At 31.9% G+C, this 22623-nt stretch overlaps 2 protein-coding genes and 1 pseudogene across 2 annotated transcripts; 2 read left to right on the top strand and 1 right to left on the bottom strand.

The window, feature by feature from the left end:
* The first annotated feature begins 4030 nt into the window (after window positions 1-4030).
* LOC145064430 (pelargonidin 3-O-(6-caffeoylglucoside) 5-O-(6-O-malonylglucoside) 4'''-malonyltransferase-like) lies at window positions 4031-5323 on the top strand. The gene has a single exon (XM_079011886.1). It carries the CDS (start codon window positions 4031-4033, stop codon window positions 5321-5323), a length of 1293 nt encoding a protein of 430 aa, XP_078868012.1.
* Window positions 5324-17367: 12044 nt separating this feature from the next.
* On the bottom strand, window positions 17368-20628 carry LOC145064429 (uncharacterized; annotated as a pseudogene).
* A 511-nt stretch (window positions 20629-21139) lies between these two features.
* LOC145064428 (pelargonidin 3-O-(6-caffeoylglucoside) 5-O-(6-O-malonylglucoside) 4'''-malonyltransferase-like) lies at window positions 21140-22420 on the top strand. Its single transcript, XM_079011885.1, has one exon. It carries the CDS (start codon window positions 21140-21142, stop codon window positions 22418-22420), a length of 1281 nt encoding a protein of 426 aa, XP_078868011.1.
* The last annotated feature ends 203 nt before the right edge of the window (window positions 22421-22623 follow it).

Below are 22623 nucleotides of genomic sequence, written 5' to 3'. Positions count from 1 at the left end.
GAAGCGGAACTCTGTCATGTTCACAAGGAACGAAGGCCAAAAATGTATGTTCGCCTTGGCAGATAAGCATCTGTGTACTACTGCATGCTTGGAACATGTTCTGAGTATCATCAATCGATGCAAGCAGAACTCTGCAGATGACAAGAAATATTTGGATGATATGATCCATTGGTACATTCGGTTCAGACAAACCATTCTCGCTCTTATTCTTTGTCTGTTCGACACCACAAAGAAAGTTCCTGCAGCTGGACCCAGCAAGCCGAAGTAAAGTCTCGCTCTAATTGACGCAAAGGGGGAGATTGTAGGGTCCATTAGGTGTTGCGTCTTGGGCTCGTTCTTTAGTCCAATTTTGTATCCGAATTGGCCCTGTCCATCCGTGAGTTATGTTCTAGGGTTTAGTATATATAGATGCTTACATGCATCTTAGTACGTAAGATTTGAAGTCGATCATTTATAGATATTATCTTTATCGTTTGTAACCCTAATAGCCTCTACAGCGGAAGTTCTTTGTCGAGCTCTGCTGAGGCTTGAATCTATTGAATCATTCGACATATTTTGATTCTCTCTTGTGCTTGATATTTCTGTTTTACATTTTTGTGATTAACCTGTTTATAGATCTAAACGATCAAAGAGTTATTCAACTCATCAGTCTTTATCTTAAAAACTCGCATTTCATCTTCCCTAAAACCCAGATTCATCTTCAATTTGGTGTACCTCATACGATGAAACAAAATTCAAGGAACACACAACTGCACACATCTTCTTGTTTCTTTTCTTTGATGATGATATGGTTTGATAGAGGGTTGTTGAAGGGCTATGGGAGGATTGTCGGCGTGAGAAGAAGGGAATGAGAACGAGGGATCACGCTTACGGTAGAGCCAGGGAAGATGAGAGATGAGAGTAAATAGAGTTAGGGTTTAATTTTTTATTTATTTATTGTCTTTCTTAGGTAAAAGACTGAAATACCCCTGATATGTGGGTAACTTAACCGAAAAACAAACAACTAACAATAACAGAGACGAAACGCGCAACTTTTAAAATATCAGGGACGGTCCGAGTTAATTTTTAAAAATAAGGACTAAACGTGCATTTTAACACCTGCCAGAGGGATGATTCGTGTATTTACTCTATGTATAATTTACAAAGTTTGCTTTTAACTTGGATGCTCAACTTCCTGCCTATTAGATTTTCTTCCATTGAATGATGATTTCGCCCCTACACATCGCCCCTGCTTTTATGGACATTTCAAAATGAAATGCTAGTCAAAGAAATTTATATGGACCGTTAGATGTTTGGACTGAGATATAACATTTTCTCTTTTTATTGTTCGTTATTAGTGATTTGACTTTCGTTATAAAGCTAACTTATTAACTATGAAATCAAATTTATAATATTAATAAATATCAATATAGTTTTACGTTAAGATATAATATAAAAACAATTCAAGATGTATGATGTCAAAAAGTTTAAAAAATAAATATACCTTATAATAAAATTAGTTCTATACTTTTAACCTTGTAAAATTAATCGGAGTTCATTGTTGTTAGATGAAATCAAAAGATTATGATTAAATTAACAATATTCATATATATAAACGTTTGTATTTTGGAAATTCTAAATAACAATTGATTTTGATTGAAACCAACCCAAAATGACAATATTTCTTTTTAACTGATAAAGCTAACTTATTTATATATTTAACAAAAAATAATACGACAATATATCTTTTTTTTTTTATAAAACTAACTTATTTATATATTTAACAAAAAATAATAACATGTTATTATGAATATTAAATTCAAAAAGTAACATTATAATAATTTAAATTAATCATTATAAATTTACCGTCAAAATATCACATCAACAAACCATTTATCTCAACAACTTAATAAGTATTTTACAAATATTTTATTAGTTATTAGGATTTAGACTTAAGTTGTTTTATATAAAGTTTAAAGTAGAGAATGATTAAAATTATTAATTTAAGAGCATCATAATCAAAACTTCTAATATTGTGTACAAGGAATTTTTTAGAAATTCATAAACAATTTGTAGTTTTAAATTTGTAATTTATTATGTTATATTTATTTATTTTTATTACATTCCTTTTAAATTTACTTTTTTTTTGTATATTAATGTTATTTTTTATTGTGTTTTTTTTTTACATTCTAATCAAATTTATTTTTTATTGAATATAAATCATAATTATATTAAGTATATATAATCTATATCAAATATTCAAATAAAAATATATTAATTTTAAATAATCAATATAAAAGTCTAATCAAAACTTATATCTTATTAATAAGCTTTTGAAAAACTCAATGTAATGGGTATATAAATATTACAAAACTCTGTCATTCTAGATGCTCTAATTAATGACATTCGGATTTTATGTTTCTTTATAATAATTATGAAATGTTGAATTTCCATTACACGTTTGTAAAATCAAAACTTGTGTGCAAAATCAAGCCATCACTAAATTAATTTCCTAAGCTATAAATTTTCGGATATGTACGATGAAGATCATCGATTTCTTCCTAATTTCTTATAATTGTCTTTGTGAAAAATAACTGCTCTATGGCGATGAATGTCCAAATAGAATCAAGAAAATTAGTAAAACCATCCATTCCAACTTGTGTTGTATGATCACTTACTGAGCTCATAAAACTTACATTTTGTTTGTTGATTGTTTTTAGGACCAAATAGCACTACTGGGTAAGAGAGCATGCGAGTGACAGAAACTTTAATATTAAAATATACTTAGTGTTTCATTGTATTTAAAAAAAATGTTTAGGATGTATTTAACTATTTTATGTTAAATTGTTAGGTGTTACAAAATCATTTGTGATTTTCTTATATTTGCAATCATGCCATCACCTAAGAACATTTTCTATGAATTTTTTTAATTAAAACCTAATCAAATGTGCACATATGTATCGTTTAGGAGAATAATGAAAAAAATGACAGTGAAGAGAATACAAAAAATGATATTTTTTTCATAGATATGTATATGTATGTGTATTTTTATATGCATTTCTATGTCTATCTCTATATGTATGTCTACGTCTATGTATGGATGTGGGTTTAGATGTGTAGATAATATATATTTTTTTAGTAGTTTTCTTTATTTTTTTTTTATGTTTTAGGAAGTTTAGAAATAAATAGAAATAATTTTAAATTTTTTTTTAAAAAAGTAAGACTTGCTGTTGGTTCTGATTTCAACTATTATTAAAAAAAAATACTACTAAGGTATTGTATTTAAGAAAACATCAATACTTGTGAAACTTATTTAATGACAAGGATTTTATAAACATTTATAAAATGCTTGATTTTTGGTCGCGTCATATTTATACTATGTCGTTTTTTATATTTAATAAAGTTTTGCAAACAATGAAAATTTTATGCTATACCAAGTGGTTACGGTAATTAAAAAAAATATTACACATTCCAATTATAATTAATAAACTCATTGGAATAGGTATAAGAGCATCCGCAATGGTAAGTTCAATAAAAGAGTTGAATGAGATGTCAAATCTAGTTGTCATTTAGTGGATTAAACTCTATCATAATGAGATGTCACTTTGACATTCAATGGATTTGAAATTTAATGGTAATTGAACTCTTTAATGGAAAAAAAAAGTTTTCTAATCTTAAATACATACTATAAATTAGTTTTTGTAATTTTCTATTAAACTTTGTAGAGTTAAATACATTATAGAAAATATAGAAAAATGATATGACAATCTATTGAACTCTTTGAAGTTTAATGAATTGTGTATGCCATAAACATTACAAAACTCGCCATTCTAGAATCTAGATGCTCTAATTAATGACATTCGAATTTTATGTTTCTTTATAATAATTATGAAATGTTGAATTTCCATTACAAGTTTGTAAAATCAAAACTTGTGTGCTGAATCAAGCCATCAACCAATTAAATTCCTAAGCTATAAATTCTCGGATATGTACGATGAAGATCATCATCTCCTTCTAATTTCTTATTCTCTTGTTGAAAAGTAACTGCTCTATGGCGATGAATGTCCAAATAGTATCAAGAAAATTAGTAAAACCATGCATTCCAACTCCTCCAAACCTCCGTAACTATAAAATAGGCTTCCAAGACGAGGTAGCTCCCCCTATGCATGTTGGCACGGTTCTCTTCTTCTCTTTCAACAGAGATAACAACCAAAAGTTTGCTGCTCGACTTGAAAAATCACTTGAAAAAACCTTAGCAAGATTATACCCTCTGGCAGGAAGATACGTTCGGGAAATGCTTGCTGTTGACTGCAATGATGAAGGTGCCGAGTTTATACACAGTAAAGCTGATTTGAGACTTGAAGATATTCTTAATTCTCAGTGGAATGGAAAGTTGATTGATAAACTTATTCCGTCTATTATGCCTGGAGCTGCTGATCAAATGGACGTTCCTATACTTGCAACTCAAGTAAACAGTTTGTTGTGTGGAGGTATTGCACTTGGTGTAAGTATTTCACATAGAATTGTTGATGCTGCGACACTTTCTATATTCCTGAAGGAATGGGCTGCTTTGAATCGAGAAGATGACGAAGCTGAATTCACTGGTGCGGGTTTCAGCGCACCCTCTTTCTTTCCTAGTCATGGAGTTGAAGGTCGTAAGTTCAGTAAAGATGCATTAAGCAATCTTGTCACCAAGAAACTTTCATTTAGCGAGAGTGAGATATCAAACATGAAAGCACAATTTGTGATCAATGAAAAAGGTTGCACCCATCATTTGTCAAAGGTACAGATAGTATCAGCTATCATATGGAAGACTCTCGTTAATGTTGATCGAGCAATACACAGTCATCCGAGAGATTCTATTCTCATCCAAGTTCTAAACCTGCGGGGAAGAACTGCATCTTTAATTCCCAAAGATTCTTGTGGCAATCTTGTGGTGCCATTTACAACCAAATCTAGTAACGATGAAACAACCAAAGGGTTGGCATATCTTTTGAGTAAAACTCTGAAGGAAGTCTTAAGTAACTACTCAAAGATGAGTCACGAAAATAAAGAAGGGCAATCGATGTTTCTCAAAGCCTGGTCAGAGAGCAAGTTCATGATTGATAGTATTCCACATGCAGTTCTCGTTTCTAGCTGGTGTAAGTTCCCGTTTTATGAAGTTGACTTTGGTTTTGGAAAGCCCATGTGGGTATCAACCGGGTGCTTACCGGGAAATAATGCGGTAATTTTGATCGACGGAATGGGAGGTAATGGAGTTGATGCATATGTGTGTATGGAACTTAAAGACGAGCCTTATTTGGGAGAGGCTTTAGACATGAAAGCTATCGGTACCTTAAATTAATGGGCTTCTAGTCTTTTGATGATCCGTTTTCTAGTTCAAGCCTGGGATATTAAATATTAATATACCTATATGTATCAATAACTTTTCAGATTTCCAATGCTTTTAATGTATTATGGTATTTATATGTAAATCCTATTCTATTATACAGTATATGATGCAGCCCAAACCTTAGAATTCGAGAAAAGCATTTCTTGATTCGGTGAAAATGGATACGGATTGATGCCGTTCTTGAATAAATAAATAAATTATAAAAAAAAATTAAAAAGAAAAAAAAAAGGAAAAACCCTCCATCAAACTCCAGAAGATAATTCTAAATACGAAACATAGTTTTTTTTTAACCAGCAATTCTATTACACACAGCCTAGACTAGAGATCATGAGAAAATAAAACATACAATGTAAAATACAATGTGTGAAACACGAAACATAGTGAAAGTAATAAGTTCATTTAAGTGTGTTTTCGTATGAAGAAACACCGTCTTTAATTAAAAAAACAAATATCTTAAATCACATTAATTTATTTTAATGAGTTGATTTAAGTGTGTCTTCTTATGAAAACTGAATCAATTTCCTTCTTTTTGTATGGTAATCGATAGACTCGTCGTTGACACGTCGTGTAGCACCTTCTTACGTGTCGCTTTCTATTTTAGTTGTGTGGTGTTCTCCAATAAACATGTGATGCGTTCTCGCACCTCTTCTTCCTTAATGATATACTTTGAACGTGCCACGTCTTCATTACCTATGTGTCACATAAGCTAAAAGTATGTTACCATCTCATAAAAAGGAAACATACAATATCGTTCTTACGTCAAATGCTCGCAATGCCTCACGTACCTCTATAGTATGCATCGCGTGCTAGCAACTATTTAGCTTTTAATTAACTTCCCAACCTCTTTAACCATTAACATCTCATAATCTATACTTAAGTGAAAAATTCTTAAGATCATAACAATGTTTGTCAACATAATTCACGAGACAGTGTTGAAATTCCATAACATTCATAAAATAACCAAAACACGCATGTGACCAAAACGTATATTACTTATAGCTTATAAAACAGGTGTTACAAGCTCTCTCCCACTTCAAAAGATTTCGTCCGCATAATCATTTTTAAACTAGTGTGGGTATGCAAGTGTTAGATTCCTATTAGATCATCTGTCATGACTACACTTCTACATATCTCATAACAGAACACATATATACATCAAGCATATTCTATGTTCACCCAACTGTTCCATATAATGTACAACAAGTATAACAAGTGTCCCAATGGACCGGAAATATCATCTACTTTTCTTGCAAAGCATAAAATACTCATTTCGTTTTCAAAATTTTAGCACCATTATAGTGTTTTCTTAAAACAACATATTAATCAACTCCTATATTACAACATATGTCTCTAACAAGACTTACCCATAACCTCTTAACCGAGAGACTCTTGAAGATGTTTAAGCTACTATTATGAACTTATATAACTCAAGACTCATTACCCCATTTTTAATCATAAGCTTTCAATCTATTAAAAACTTATCTCTCACCTTACATGAACACATAAGTGTTCCCCATGGTGTACTACTAACCCATGATATGTGGTTCTCACAAGCATCATACAACTCATTTTCCTGTAAAAGTTTCTTTAAATGTAAAGATATTTGACCGTCTCTACTCAAAACAATAATTATCAAGCTGTACTTTGAAGGTTCTAGATTAAATCCTTCAGTTTAACATGTATAACACTCACTTTACGGAGAAACTGTTACACATCTTTCTAGTTCAACTACTATATAATGTCACAGCATGCAGTTGTAATAAGCCACAACATATTGTTATCCACCACAACATAATATTATTATCTACTACTTGTAGTGCATGCTCTAGTCATTCTCAATTAATATCATTCCATATATTGTTAATAGTGGTATTTAACAATTTTCAACTAACAGTATTTGACTTACTACCAATGACAATCAACCATTACATTTAGCCATAGCTTTAAGCTATTATTACACAATTACAGCATCAGCATTACATTCTATGATAATAGTGAGATTTCTTATCATTTCTAAAATCTTCTAATGATATCTACATAATGTGACTTAATTTATCATAAACATCCATCGACTGCGTTTGCAACAATAACTCTCTTAATATATATATATATATATATATATATATATATATATTCTTCGAATATGGTTCTATTGTAGCAAGAGTAACGGTAGTAGTAAATATAGCTTCAGAAATCCTCGGCCATTTCGTAATTTACTTTGTACAAGACACTTAAATAGTCTTTACACTTGAGATGTACCAAAACTTTGTTGCCTACCCTTAGTATGTATCTTTAGGAACTTACCATCGGTTACTTCTCTTTCGTTCATACTACCCCTTCTTATTTTGGAATATACATTTTCCGGACTTAATAGCCAACCCGAAAGCGAGCAAATTGTCCATAATTTATTCTTTATTAGGCGACAAATTTACACTTAGTGTTGATTTAGAACGCGATATAAGAATCGATGCAGACTTAGCACTCTATGCAATTGGTGCTTTAGAAAAACTTATAATGTCTTCTAAGTTAGGTGTTGTTTGTTTTTCTGAAGCAAATATCCATAAAGTCTGCAGACCACCTCTATAACCCTCTGCAGTAGAAGAGGTGGACCAAACGGTTGCAGAATGTAATAAGAAACGTGTTTGTTTTTTTAACATCTGCATGTTGTTGTAGATATTAAAAAAAATTAAAATAAACTGATTTTATAATCCAAAAATAGTTTTTTAATACCAAAAATTTAATAATGTATGACATTTTGGTAAAAAAATTATGATATTTCAGCAAAAAATAATGATATTTTAACAAATAAATAAATATATTTTAGCATAAAGTAATGATATTTCATCAACAAATTATTATTATTCAATATACAAAAAAAAGAATAAAATTCAACAAGAATAAACAAAAAATACGAAAAAAATGTAAAATAAGATTTTAGCAATATATAATCAATATTTTAGCAACAAAAAAAAAAGAGGTTGGAAGAGGTAGGAAGAGACAAAACAAGTGTTGCGCTAAGAAGAACACGTGCAGAGGTTTTTTAATCCAAAGACTTCAGAAAAACAAACAGGTGCGAGATTAAAAGTGTTGCGTGTGTGCTGCTCCGCGCAACAATAAGAGGTCTGAAGAGGTTTTTTCCAAAAAAACAAACAACACCTTAGATAATATCTAACTATATAATAATTTTCAACTAGGTTTCCATGGTTAGATCATGACTTCCATGATTCTAATTCTCCACAATTTAGACGGCAGAACTCGAATTAGGGAAACACTAACCTCATTATAGCTAAAGGATTTGACTCTCCCATGAGGAATTAATCTAATATGGTCAAAAGGCTCTTCAGGTCACCAACTCTCCAACTATGTACTTGTATCTTACTAAGTTCTAATTGAATACGTCACGAATTGGATTTCGGGCCGAAATTCTTTCAACTGGGGGAAACTGTGACAACCGTCAAAATTCAAGACAAGATTTGAATAAACTTAGTTGCATGTATAGGCACGACATATGCTAGATTTAGTAACTGGAGGATAAGTCATAACCTACTTGAAACTTGGAAACAATTAGAAATGAGGGATAGTGTACATAGATTTCACGTTGATATATGAACTCTATAGTGCCTTTAACTATAACAACTATCCAAATTCGGGTCATTCCTTGACTCAAGAATCTTTATATATTCATGTAGACACATCATGCATTGACCTAGTAGTAGAAGCTAGGTCAGAGTTAAAAACAAGGACTAGAATACTTGATTCTTCAATTTCGCTTGGATCTCAGAATCACTGCATAGAAATGCCAATAAACCGATAAAATAAATTACAAACATTATTTATAACTATAAAAGAGTTATAATACTCTAAAATAATTTAAAGTCTCAAATATTTAATTTATTTTGATATTCAAAGATTTACCAAATCCCAAACCCTAAAAAATCCCTAAAACCCAAATTTATAAACGTTATCATCTAAAAACTCCATAAAACTTGGTGTGAACTTCATTACATAAAATTTAGAATATTTAAGTTATGGGATATAATAGAAGATATAAGAAATTAATTATTGAACATTAATCATATATATATATATATATATATATATATATATATATATATATATATATATATATATATATGAGTTAAAATATAAGGACTTTTATAAAAGTCAAGATGTAATTAAGGAGCTTTATATAAAAATGAGGATTTTTATAAAATTGAGAGGGAGCTTATAAAAATAAGAGAGAGGGGGCCTTTCTCATTCAAAAATTTTGCCTCCCCTCTCTCCTCCTTCAATTTTCAGCCATATCCCTCCTTCTTATACTCCTCTTCCCCAAAAATTACAAGCATTATCTCCATTTCTCCACACTTCACTCTCTCTCACACTCTCCATCCCCAACTTCATTCTCTCTCTTCTCCACCCTCTAAACCACAAAATTTCAAGAAAATAAGACCCAAGAACACTCCTTAAAAACGAAATCTTCATAATCTTGTGGTGTTCTTGAAGGAAAAATTGATTTCTCCTTCAATTTTCCTTTAATTTTTGCTATTTTTCTTGTATTTTCTCTTTCTTCTACTCCATTCTAATGAAAGATCATGAACACACACACATATACGGTTTTGATGATTATGGTGGTAGGATTTCACCCAAAAATAACATGCATGTTGCAAATGGTGAAGTCTCATGACCTAAACCTAAGTCAAAAGCAAAGAAATGCACTTTTCTACAAGTTTTGGTGGAAAATCACCACATACACCCTATGTTTACTTTCAAAAATAACTTTTGAACATTTCAAACTCATGAATGATCTTCAAACCAACATGCATGTAGTGATCTTCACGCTTAGATGCTAGATGATCAAAATATGTTGTTAAAAACCTTTCAAATATGTCATAAAAGATTTTTTCACAATTAAATATCTAAAACTTCTTTTCTGTTCAAATCAAAATTTTCTCAGAATCCAAACAAGAAAATAAGATGATCTGGAAATTTTCAAAAAATTAATCATTTTACTCGAATTATTCTAATTTTCAAGAAAACAGAGCAATAATTCACATAAAATGTTTATTTGGTCAATAAATTCTAGGAAATTTCTGATATTACCCATAAACAAATAAAAGACGTTCCATGAAGTTGCATTCATTTATATGCCTGTTTTCTGTTGATTTAGAATTTATTATTATTGAAGAGAAATAAATACTAAAATATAGTTATGTATGTAGAACTCCATATTTAATAATTTTCGCATCTTCTTGACATCATAAAGACTGCATGCAAAAAATTACAGATTTTCCCATTATATTTTCTTATTTTTCCTGATTTAATAAATAGTTAAGGGATTAAATTGATGAAAAATAGCTACACTTATCCAAAAATTATAATATAATCATTAGAATATCTTATATCACATATTTATCGTATATACAAAGTTTGGTGAATTTTTCTAACAGTTTAGTAATTTTTCATGAATTAATTCTTATGTATGAGAATAAATCAAGGAAAAATAGTTAAACTATTCTAAAAATAACAAGAAATGACCAGAATATCTTGCATTAAAGTTTAACTACAAATAAAAATTTTGGGCAGTTTTCTAAACTGTTTAGTATTTATTTTGATTTTTAATATAATAAATACAATAAATCATAAAAACAGGTTAAGTTGTTCAAATACCAATTTTGTTATTTTTCCCAATTTGAATACATCAAATTACAATAGTTAAAAATGTTTGAAAAATTAGCAGATCCTTTTGCTATTTGTCCTCATGTTTCTTACATTTAATACACATAAATCATAAAAACCAGACTATACTATATGAAAACTACTTTTGATAATTTTTCCTAGTTTACATAGAATTTATAATAGTTGAATAAAAATATTGATAATTTTTCTTAACTGCTTACTATTTTTCCATGAATTTGTGATGATTTAAGTGGATAAATATGGGAAAAATGGATATGCATATCTAAAATACATGAAAAAGTTAATGGAAATCTTTAACTACAATTGGAACACAAATAAAAGGTTTTGTGATTTTTATTTACTATTTTCTATTAAATTATAATTTCTCGGTGCAAAACACAATTAAATTACAAAAACTAGGTTTGATTGATGAAAAATAGCATTTAACAATTTTTCCGGTTTACGGATGCTGTGAAATACTTACAAAAAAAGGCTAAGAATTTTTCATGATCATTTACTATTTTTCCATGATTTTGTGAGTATTTAAGAAATTAAAATCGTGAAAAATAGTTAGACAAATCAAAAATCCAAGAAAATTTATCTTAAGGTCTTTGAATTTAGTTAATACTGAAACACAAAGTTTGGGAAATTTTATAACCAATTTGATTTAGTTTTAAATATTTAATCAATTGAAACATATTCCAAAATGTTAAAGTTACACTTTAGTTAAATATTTTATGTTTGATGTACCTATATTGAAATGTATCAAAATTGATTGCCATATTTTGCGATATTTTGCAACGTATTTGTCTCTAACTTAAAATATGAGGCCTTATCATCTTAAGTCCCTTACACTTTACTCCAACCATTAACTCTTTGAGACAATGGTCATTATGAATAGCTCAATTAGCAATTGACAACTCATCACTAGCCCGATTGCTTGAGTGCATTTTACCATGTTCCTCTATGGAACGATAAGCATATATCTTGATAGGGCATCAGTACTAGGCTTGGTTGTGAACTCATTGTTGATTTTTACGCGCATACAAAGATTATTACATACATACAAACTTATTTACTCATTATAGCAATGAAACTTGTTTACTCATTTTAGCAATGAAACTTGTATACTCATTTTAGCAACGAAACTTGTTTATTTGTTTCAGCAACAAACTTTATTTCCCATGAGAATATGAACTTTGCATCTTATGTTGGCAACGTACTTTATTTTTCATGATAACAATGAACTTTGCTTATGCAAAAAAATATTTACTCATTTTAGCAATGTACTTTTATTTATGGAAACTTCTATCAAAACTTTGATTACGATTCATGAAACCAACATTTTTGCAAATCTATGAACTCCCCAATTTTTATAGTTGACGCTTGTTTTACACGCTTTCTTAGGAATCATCTAGTAAGAGGCACATAGAGACACAATACTTGTAGGAGAATTTGCATGTGTTGTTTTATTTTAATACGTTGTAATTACTTTTAAAAGTTATTCAAACTTATTGTAAATTGTAAATCTTTTAATACTATGGTTGGTGTTGTCTTTTATCTTTTTGTAATAACCCAAATTTTGACAGAAAATTTTAACTTTTAATTTCATAAATATCAACCACAATGTATTAAAAAATCTCATTTCATATCCATAGTGTTTTAAAATTCAAAGTATAAAAACTAAATGTGAAAACCCTGGAGAATTTACGTCGCGCCATCAAGTTGGGCCCTTGCACTTATCACTAGAAGTACCTGAAACATTCAATAAAACTATAAGCACAAGCTTAGTGAGTTTATCAAAACACACGAATCATATAATCACATAATTCTATGCACACATACAATCATGTTTTCCACGAACTCCCTCCAAGGTCATCATTTAGAATGTCATAGGCTACCCTCATGGTCTTGTATCCACAAGTCATAGGCTCCTCCCATGGTCTTGTCATGTGTCATGGGCTCCTCCCATGGTCTTCACATAAATCCACATATAGATCAAACAAATAACAATTACATACTCCATTACTAATCATATCAATTAATGGGCCAGCCTTGGTGCTTTCGACTCATGAGTGTAGTGAGAAGACTCACTTCAGTCTAGTGAACACAAAAGCTGCTCACCTAGCAGTCCAATACCTTACACTATATAATAATTAAAAATAACCCTAAATTAAGATTATAATTCAGCCTAGTCAAAGAGTCCAAAGACCTAGCCTAATTCCTTTCATGATGGCCCAAAAGTCTTTCCTTTACTAATGGGCCTAAGATCCAAGATAAAAACTATTAATGGACCACATGGACCAATAAGGCCCAACCAGGACATCTATGGCCCAAAAAAAAATAATCAAACCACTAACTCAATATAAAACCAGGCCCAAAACTGACCAAGGCCCAAAGAGCTTACAAGCCCACATGAAGCCGAACCCCAACTGGGGTGCGTACGACCAGCGTACCACTAAAGTACGCTTAGCTTACTGAGCCCTTTGGCTGTACGCGCAACATACACAAAATTACACCCATCGTACCCATAGATTAAGTACCACAACCATTAAGTGCTTAATACTTGGAATTTCAACGTCCAATTTCAGATCTGAACTCATTAAGACGTCCTAAGGCATAAAGTTGGCAACTTTATGCCCTTGCAAGCTATAAGGGTGTAACGCCTAGTTCCCGGTATGAATTTATCTTGGAATTGTTATATGTTTCCTTGGAGAACTTGGCGAGTTGGAAGCCTAAACTCGTCGAGTAGAAGTTGTCTTGACCGCGGGGTTTCATGAGGCAACTCTATGAGTTGAGGTGTCTCAACTCGGCGAGTTGACCGCTCAGGAGGAAATCCTAATTTTAGGGTTTTGCACCTTATTTAAACACCTTAAATCCCAGGTGTTGGCCTCATTTCCAGCCTCCATAGTCCCTAACCCTGTTCTCGAAACCCTAAATCCCTTTTTTGAGTGTAGTGAGCTCTTTATGAGTGTATTTTGGTGTGTTTGAAGCCCTTGGAAGAAAGATAAGCTTGGTTCAAGGTGGTGGTTCAAGTAGGAGCCTTCAAGATCTTGATTCTTTGCACCATTTCTAACATATTTCGAGTACAAAGTTCTAACCTTGCTTAACATTCCTTTAGATCTCTTTTTGGGGCTAATTTGCATGATTTATCCAAGTTTGAGTGAGTAATGGAGTGTATGTCACCCCAAAGAGGTTATTCTTTCATATCTATAATCTTCATGAGCTCTTTTGGCATAAAGGTGCCAACTTTATGGTCTTAAGAGCTCCATCCATTAATTAAGTCCTTATTATGGCTTCTTTTGAGCATTTGGGCTTCTACTAGCCATGCATGAGAGTAAAGTTGGAAACTTTACATGTCTTTGCAGCCTTTAAGGACCAGATCTGTATTTTTTGGGCTTGTCTTGATGAATAAGTGTTTATTTTTTAAGCCTCAACCTTTTAAGCTTATGGTTTGGGCTCTAAACCCATTAGGATGGTTCTTAAGGGTAAAGTTGGAGACTTTACCTTTCTAGACGTTATATCAGTTAAGATTTGAGTGGTGGACCTTTTAGTTTCGAGAATGATAACTTAATAGATTAAGAGGTGTGTTTCCTGAAGAACTCGACGAGTTCATGGGTGAACTCGGCAAGTTGGATCGACTTTTAGCGACTCTGTTGATTTAACTGGGAACTTGGCGAGTTAAAGAACAACTCGGCGATTTTAGTCAACTCCGAACATTGACTTTGACTTTGACTTTGATCAAGGTTGACCTTTAAGGGTTTTGAAATAATTATCGGTATCTAAGGGATTGTTTCTATTTAAGGGTTGAGTAGAGCTGATTTCTGGGGATGGGATTTATCCAGTTATCATTCAGCATTCGAGGTGAGTTTCCTTACCGGGTTTAGCGGGTCGAAGGAACCAATGCCGGCCCATGTTTATGATAAGCTGATAGAATGCTAACTGTTAACCCTTATATTTTTTACAAAACCATAAAGGTTTCAGATTTTTTTTACAAAACCATAAAGGTTTCAGAATTTTTTTTCAGAAATTTACCATTTTTCACTACTACAATAACACCAGTTAATGACACGCATTGCATGTCATAAAAGCCACGGATGCCACTCAAATCTGTGTCAACTGTCAAGGAAGACCCTGTCATAAAGGAAGACGACACATATTTGCGTGTCGTAACCTTACAACGCGCTCTTATGACATGCAATGCGTGTCAAGGAAGGCCCTGTCATAAAGAAGATGACACGTATTTGTGTATCGTAACTATACAACATGCATTTACGACTCACATTACGTATCATTAAAGCCCCTGTCACAAATAAAGACGACACACATTTTTGCGAGTCATAATTTTAAGTTTTTTAAAATTGTATATTTTGATAGATTTAGTAATTTTCAAATTAAATAACACATTAAAAGTCTCATAATACAAAATAAAATACAATAAATAAGAAAGATAATTCATTGCACTAATATGTCAAATACAAATTATCATTCCAATAGTAAGTAAATGTAATACATTGCTAATATTACATAATATTTATTATAGAAAAAAACATGTACAACATTAAAAGGAACCCATGAGTAATTTCTCCTTTGACAATCTTCATGACAACTTTAAGCCTTGTAACCTCACTATGGTATTGAACTTCGCCACCCCTAACCTAAGAAAAAAATTGCGTATAATATTTTAGATATAAAAATGATCCGTTCTTTAATAGTGAGTAGTATGCTATATTCTAATAAACATAAAATGTAAATTCTCCTTTCTTATTGGAACATTGTACTTTCAAATAAATGAAAGTACGTTGCTATTTCTTGCATATAACCTACTTTACAACAGTGAGTAGGATGCTATACTTACAATGTCATTGACCAACACTTTAAGTCCTTTAATAACTATCTCCTTCTTTGCATACAATAAATCCTTCAAAAGTTACATATTTAAATTGTAAAAAATAAGATATGCTAAATGCTCTTACCTTCTTGGTAATCTACGGATGACATCATCATCAAGATCAAAGGGTCGATTAGTGGCACCAAGAATGAGAATCCTATGACTATCTTTTTATCACAATCCATCCCATACGGCCATGAACTCATTCCTCATTCTTCGTGTTGCCTTATGCTCAACCCCCCCCCCCCCCCCCCCCCCCTCTATGCGCACCAAGCAAACTGTCTACCTGGTTGTTTCTTGTTACAGAAAACTAAACTAAAAATATTAATATATCTTCGATGATGACTTGTTAAGGGCATTCATGTCTATCTTTTGCACCAAGAATGAGTCCTTGTTTGTTTCACCATGTTTTGGATGTTTTTGAATGTTGATATGGAAAGTAAACATTATCTCATCGATGAAAACAATAACAGGTGTGAACTTGCTGGCAAAGGAGAAGAGGGCATTTGTAAGCTTTTCAGCATTACCAAACCATAGCATACATATACATAACAATAAATAAATATCAAAAATGGGATAGGAGCCAATCATTCTACGAGAGAAGGAAAAATATTACTAGAGAACTGTGAAAAAAAAATATGTATGGGTGGGGAGTGAGAAATCCAAGTAGAGTACCTTAGATGTAAGTGTGGAACCAGTTATGTTGATGAAGTTAGCTCCTGCTTTAGTTGCAAGTGCTTTGGCAACAATTGTTTTCCCAATTCTAGGAGACCTAATAAGAAATACTCCTTTGCAAGGATGAAAACAAATCAAAGGCTTTTCTTAGCTACACTACACAAAGTCAAAAGATAAAATAAAATAAAATAAAAATACAGACCTGAGTAAATTTCCATGAGAGAAAAGCTCGGATCTTTTCATTGGAAGAATGGTAAGTTCATGTAATGCGGTTTTCACATCCTCAAGAGCACCAATGTTTATACCGATTTCACCCGGTGGGACCATGCTGAAATGAAGTTGCTCTCATACTCATCCTTTGCAATATTTTGTGGCCCAAAAAAACATTACATATGTTGAAATTATTCTATTGTCATGAAAAGCATATATATATATATATATATATATATATATATATATATATATATATATATATATATATATATATATATATATGTGTGTGTGTGTGTGTGTGTGTGTGGACTTCTTTCTAAAACCATTTATACAATAAGATAAAGCAAATAACAAACCCAAACTTTTAGGTTTTGTGCGGGGTTCTTGGAGATCAATTTCTGCTCTGTTAGTCTCAAAATTGCAATTTCAAGGCTTCATGTTTATAAGGATCAGTCACTTATCCAACAAAGTCAAGTCGGTTTGCCTGATTAATTTCATTTTTCAACTTTATTTTTTGGTCCCCACATCCACAAAATGGAAGTCAGAATTGAAAGTAATCAAAAGCACCTACATTATAACATATTAAATTGTGAATACTGTAACATATTAATTAAAGTGTAACATCTAGACTTAACTGAATGTAGAAGGAATCAAGATTTTATAACTCACCTCCCAATATTTTTACAAAATTGACACAGTGAAGACATCTAGGCTTAACTGCAAAATAGAATTCATTAATAAGATTATATACACTCACTTCTTCACTTCCAACAAAATCATATATAAGTCTGTTAACTTTGAGATAAGCTAAAAAAAATAAAGGAAATAGTAACTCCTCTTATTATTATCAACATTTCAACTCACAAACCTGAATACAACTCCAAAATCTGAGTTAACAAGAATGATATATTAATGCCCGCAATTGCAAAAGGATATTGCCATTCTACCCTTGTTCTAGGTTGTTTCAATAGCAACCTACGAAAAGCAACCTTCATTTTGAAATATTATTAATTAGGAAATCAATTTTGGTTCTTCAAATTGCTATTCATGAATGATATCTAAAAGTTGTAGTTAGAAAGGAAGCATACTGGAAATGTTTTTGCAAAGAACAACAAATTCTCAAGTGAAAGAAAACCATAACCCCTATGACAAAACAGAAGACAATTAATCTAATAAAATGAAAATATAATATTTTATAAAATGTAATCATCTTTTTTATAAAATGTACCTAAAGTCAATGGATACCTTGCCACCCCATTTCCTTCCATTGATCAGAGATCAATCCTGTAAGTGTAACATTTGGATACGCTAAATTCCACAATTCTACAAGGGCTTTCTGCCAATAAAACATATAATTGCGTCAAACAAGAAATCATGCAAAATTAAAATTGAAAAATAATAATAATAATAATAATAATAATAAAGAAATAAATATACCTGGTGCTTAATGTGAGTTTCATCAAAAGGTATGTTTGTACGTTCTCTAATCTTCTGATATCTTGTTTCCTGTAAAAAAAAAACTCATGCTAATCTTGTGAGATTTTCACAAAGAAACCTAATTTAGCATACAAATTTTTGATCAACCTATTCAAACTTTCTAATTTTAATGGAGTTTGATATACCTAATTACTTGAAGGATGTCTATTATTAGGTTGGCATAATTCTTTCTGGAACCCTTCTACTTTAATAAAAAAAAAACAAAACAAAACAAAAGTAAGTTTCTATAATAGACAAATAAATATAACTATGGTACATATGAACTCTTCCACATACTAACATTTTACAAAATTCCATAAATAAATTATTAAGACACTAATCCATAATAATGAGTTGTAAATTTGTGGGTCTATTTTCAAAAATATCACCTAAATGTTAGGTTAAAAGCTATATTTTAGCCAATAAAAAATCTGCGAATTTTATCCAAATCTATTTATAATAAACCTCAACATTTGTCATATATATTAACGCTCAAAGAAGAAAATGTAAGATCTTAGAATTGCTTGACAAATAAGCTTATAGTTGGTTGAAGTGTTTGAAAGGGCATCAAAATACACTTTTTGTTGTAATTTTTCTCTTAGGCATTTCGTCATACAGTCGGAACGCCTTAATTTGGGAAAAACTAAAATAGAAGAGATTAAATGGAGAAACAACCAACCTGTTCAACTGAAAATGAAAATAAACCCTTTGTTTGCAATATTGACCATAAAGCTTCTTGTGGCTCTTCCAGCTTGTGAGAAGAGGGAATTTGAACCTTTGTCTGCGGTAGTGTTGGTGGTGCGATGTAGATGAGGCGGTGTTGGCGGCAGCGGTTGGAACTTGGAAGAGTGTGTGGCGGTCGTGGTCATGGTGCGGTGTAGCAGATGTGGAAGTGATCTTCATTCATAATATGTAAGCAATATGAGATCAAATGTGATGGGTGGCAGTGGTTAGAGGAGTTATGGCGGTGGTGGGCTGTGTGATGTTGCAAATGTATGGTGGTAACATGTAAGTGATGTGAGGCCTTGAAGGATAATTAATGTGAAAGGAGTGTAAAGCAAAGATGGTATCGTGATTAGGGTTTGTAGAGAGAAGAGAAGATGAGAATGAAGGAAGATCTTGAACTGGGTATTTCAAAATTTTAGAATTTTAGAGGATTTCATTTCCCCTTTTAAGAACGCGCATTTTGAGTAAAAAATTATAAAGTGACATTCACAAAGGACACACATTTAAAATAAGCGCCTTCTGTGTTTGTAAATTTTTTTGTGGGATAATAATTTTAGGGCACGCACAAATACGTGACCTCTGTCCTTCAGAATTTGGAAGACTGACATTATTTTTAGGACATACAAAAAATGTGTATCGTAAATCAGTACGTGTGAGCGTGTCATTATTCGCATGTCATTAAATGATATTTTTCTTGTAGTGTTTTATAGAAGGTCAGATTGTTAATTTGGAATATTACTAGTGAAATCTAATATAAAAAAAACTGAAAGATGTTATAACATGTCAAAAAGGTTAATTTGGAAAATTGTATAAAACTTTAAGTATTAGTGGTTAAACTGCAAACTGCCAAAAATTATATATATATATATATATATATATATATATATATATATATATATATATATATATTGTAATTTGATATTTAGTTAATGCAGAAAGAACACCTTAGAGCATCCACAATACAAATAGTATAAGAGTTGCATAGGGTGATGACTAGGATTGAATAAGGGTTTAATGAAGGGAGTAGAGTTGAATGAAGGAGTTACAATGATCATTGAATGGTTCAATACAAGGAATAAAGTGGTGATTAGGAATGAATAGGTGTTTAATGGGTTGTGGGTGGTGTTGTATAAACGTTTATTGGATGATGTGTCAATCCATTGAACTCTAAAAAATTCAATGAATTGTAGATACCCTTAGTTGAGAAACTCAACAAAGGAGTCTTTCCCAATTATGTCATGACTTTTTACAAAATTACCCTTGTTTATAGCATGACTTAAATGAGTAAGAAGTAACAAACCTTCTTGTTTCTGAAAACAAGCTCTGAATCATTAATCCCATCAACACAAGAAAGTGCACATTCATGTGTGTTGAATGTTATAAAACCAAAATCATCTCTTTTAGCAGCAGGCATGTTTCTAGCAAGTTCAACCTTTTCAATTTTCCCAAGTTGTTTTAAATGATCTTTTATTATATCTTCTTCCCATGAAGGAGGCAATCCATCAACAAACACAGTCCTCACCCGTATTTCCAATTATATACTTCAACAAATCATTATAAAAAGATTCATAAAATATGTTGAAAATTTTACCTGCGCCATGATCTCATCATCAGGTTCAATAAATGTATCAGCAAAAGCAACCCTAGTTGTTCTATCAGTTCCAAATATGACATCTCTTTCCTGCAAACGTCTGCAAGCTTCTAAATTACAAAACTCACCATTCTACTCTAATAGTCTAATGTAATGGTATTTCTTTATAACAATTACGAAATATTAAATTTCCATTAATTAGACGTTTGTAAGTTCAAAACTTGTGTACAGAATCAAGCCATCAATACATTAAATTAATCCAATCTAGATATAGAGCAGTTAAATTCCTTTTCTTGGAAACGGCAAATTATGAAATATTAAATTTCCATTAATTAGACGTTTGTAAGATCAAAACCTATGTGCAGAATCAAGTCGTCAATACATTAAATTAATCCAATCTAAGCATAGAGCAGTTAAATTCCTAAGCTATAAATTATCGGACATATAAAATGAAGACCATCATCTCTTCTTAATTTCTTATTCACTTTGTTAAAGGTAATTCCTCATTTCCTCTATGGCGATGAATATCCAAATAGAATCAAGAAAATTTATAAAACCATCCATTCCAACTCCTCCAAACCTCCGTAACTATAAGATAGGCTTCCAAGACGAGGTAGCTCCCCCTATGCATGTTGGTACTGTTCTCTTCTTCGCTTTCAATAGAGATAGCAACCCAAAGTTTGTTGCTCGACTTGAAAAATCACTTGAGAAAACCTTAACGCGATTATACCCTCTGGCAGGAAAATACATCGCGGATATGCAAGTTGTTGACTGCAATGATGAAGGTGCCGAGTTTATACACAGTAAAGCTGATTTGAGACTTGAAGATATTCTTGATTCTCAGTGGAATGGTAACTTGATTGACAAACTCATTCCATGTATTATGCCTGGAGCTGCTGATCAAATGGACGTTCCTATACTTGCAACTCAACTAAACAGTTTGTTGTGTGGAGGTATTGCACTTGGTGTAAGTATTTCACATAGAATTGCTGATGCTGCAACACTTTCTACATTCCTGAACGAATGGGCTGCTTTGAATCAAGAAGATAACGAAGTTGAATTCACTGGCGCGGGTTTCAGGGCTCCCTCTTTCTTTCCTGGTCGTGGAGTTGAAGGTCGTAAGTTGAGTAAAGATGCATTAAGCAATCTTGTCACCAAGAAACTTTCACTTAGCGAGAGTGAGATATCAAACATGAAAGAACAATTTGTGATCAATGAAAAAGGTTGCACCCATCATTTGTCAAAGGTACATATAGTATCAGCTATCATATGGAAGACTCTCGTTAATGTTGATCGAGCAATACACAGTCATCCGAGAGATTCTGTTCTCATCCAAATTTTAAACCTGCGGGGAAGAACTGCAACTTTAATTCCCAAAGATTCTTGTGGAAATCTTTTGGTTCCATTTACAACCAAATCTAGTAACGATGAAACAACCAAAGGGTTGGCATATCTTTTGAGTAATACTCAGAAGGAAGTCTTAAGTAACTACTCAAAGATGAGTCACGAAAATAAAGAAGGGCAATCGATGGTTCTCAAATCCTGGTCACAGAGCAAGTTCATGTTTGAAAGTACTCCACATGCAGTTCTCGTTTCTAGCTGGTGTAAGTTCCCCTTTTATGAAGTTGACTTTGGTTTTGGAAAGCCTATGTGGGTAACAACCGGGAGCATGCCGGAAACTAATTGGATAATTTTGATTGACGGAATGGGAGGTAGTGGAGTCGATGCATATGTTGGTATGGAACTTAAAGACGAGGCTTATTTGGAAGAGGCTTTAGACATGAAAGTTATCGGTACCTAAAATTAATGGGCTTCTAGTTTTTGATGATCCGTTTTCTAGTTAAAAGAAGGGATATTAATATATACCTATATCGTATCAATAAGGCTAAGAGGAGTGGGGTCGGCACCAGGTTCGCTAACCTGGCTAGCAATGTTGAAACACTGCCCGTAGCAGCTCGCCAGTGGACTCGTTAATTTCAATTCGTTAACCCCTTGGCGGGTAGA

Source organism: Lactuca serriola, chromosome 7, assembly GCF_051521515.1.
Source record: "Lactuca serriola cultivar US96UC23 chromosome 7, Lser_US96UC23_V15, whole genome shotgun sequence".
In the NCBI taxonomy this organism is placed as follows: Eukaryota; Viridiplantae; Streptophyta; class Magnoliopsida; order Asterales; family Asteraceae; genus Lactuca; species Lactuca serriola.
This window is presented reverse-complemented; position numbering and strand designations above follow the sequence as displayed.

Excerpts from the sequence above, each read along its gene's own strand:
- LOC145064430 (XM_079011886.1), top strand. The coding sequence starts at position 4,031 with ATGGCGATGAATGTCCAAATAGTATCAAGAAAATTAGTAAAACCATGC.
- LOC145064428 (XM_079011885.1), top strand. The coding sequence starts at position 21,140 with ATGAATATCCAAATAGAATCAAGAAAATTTATAAAACCATCCATTCCA.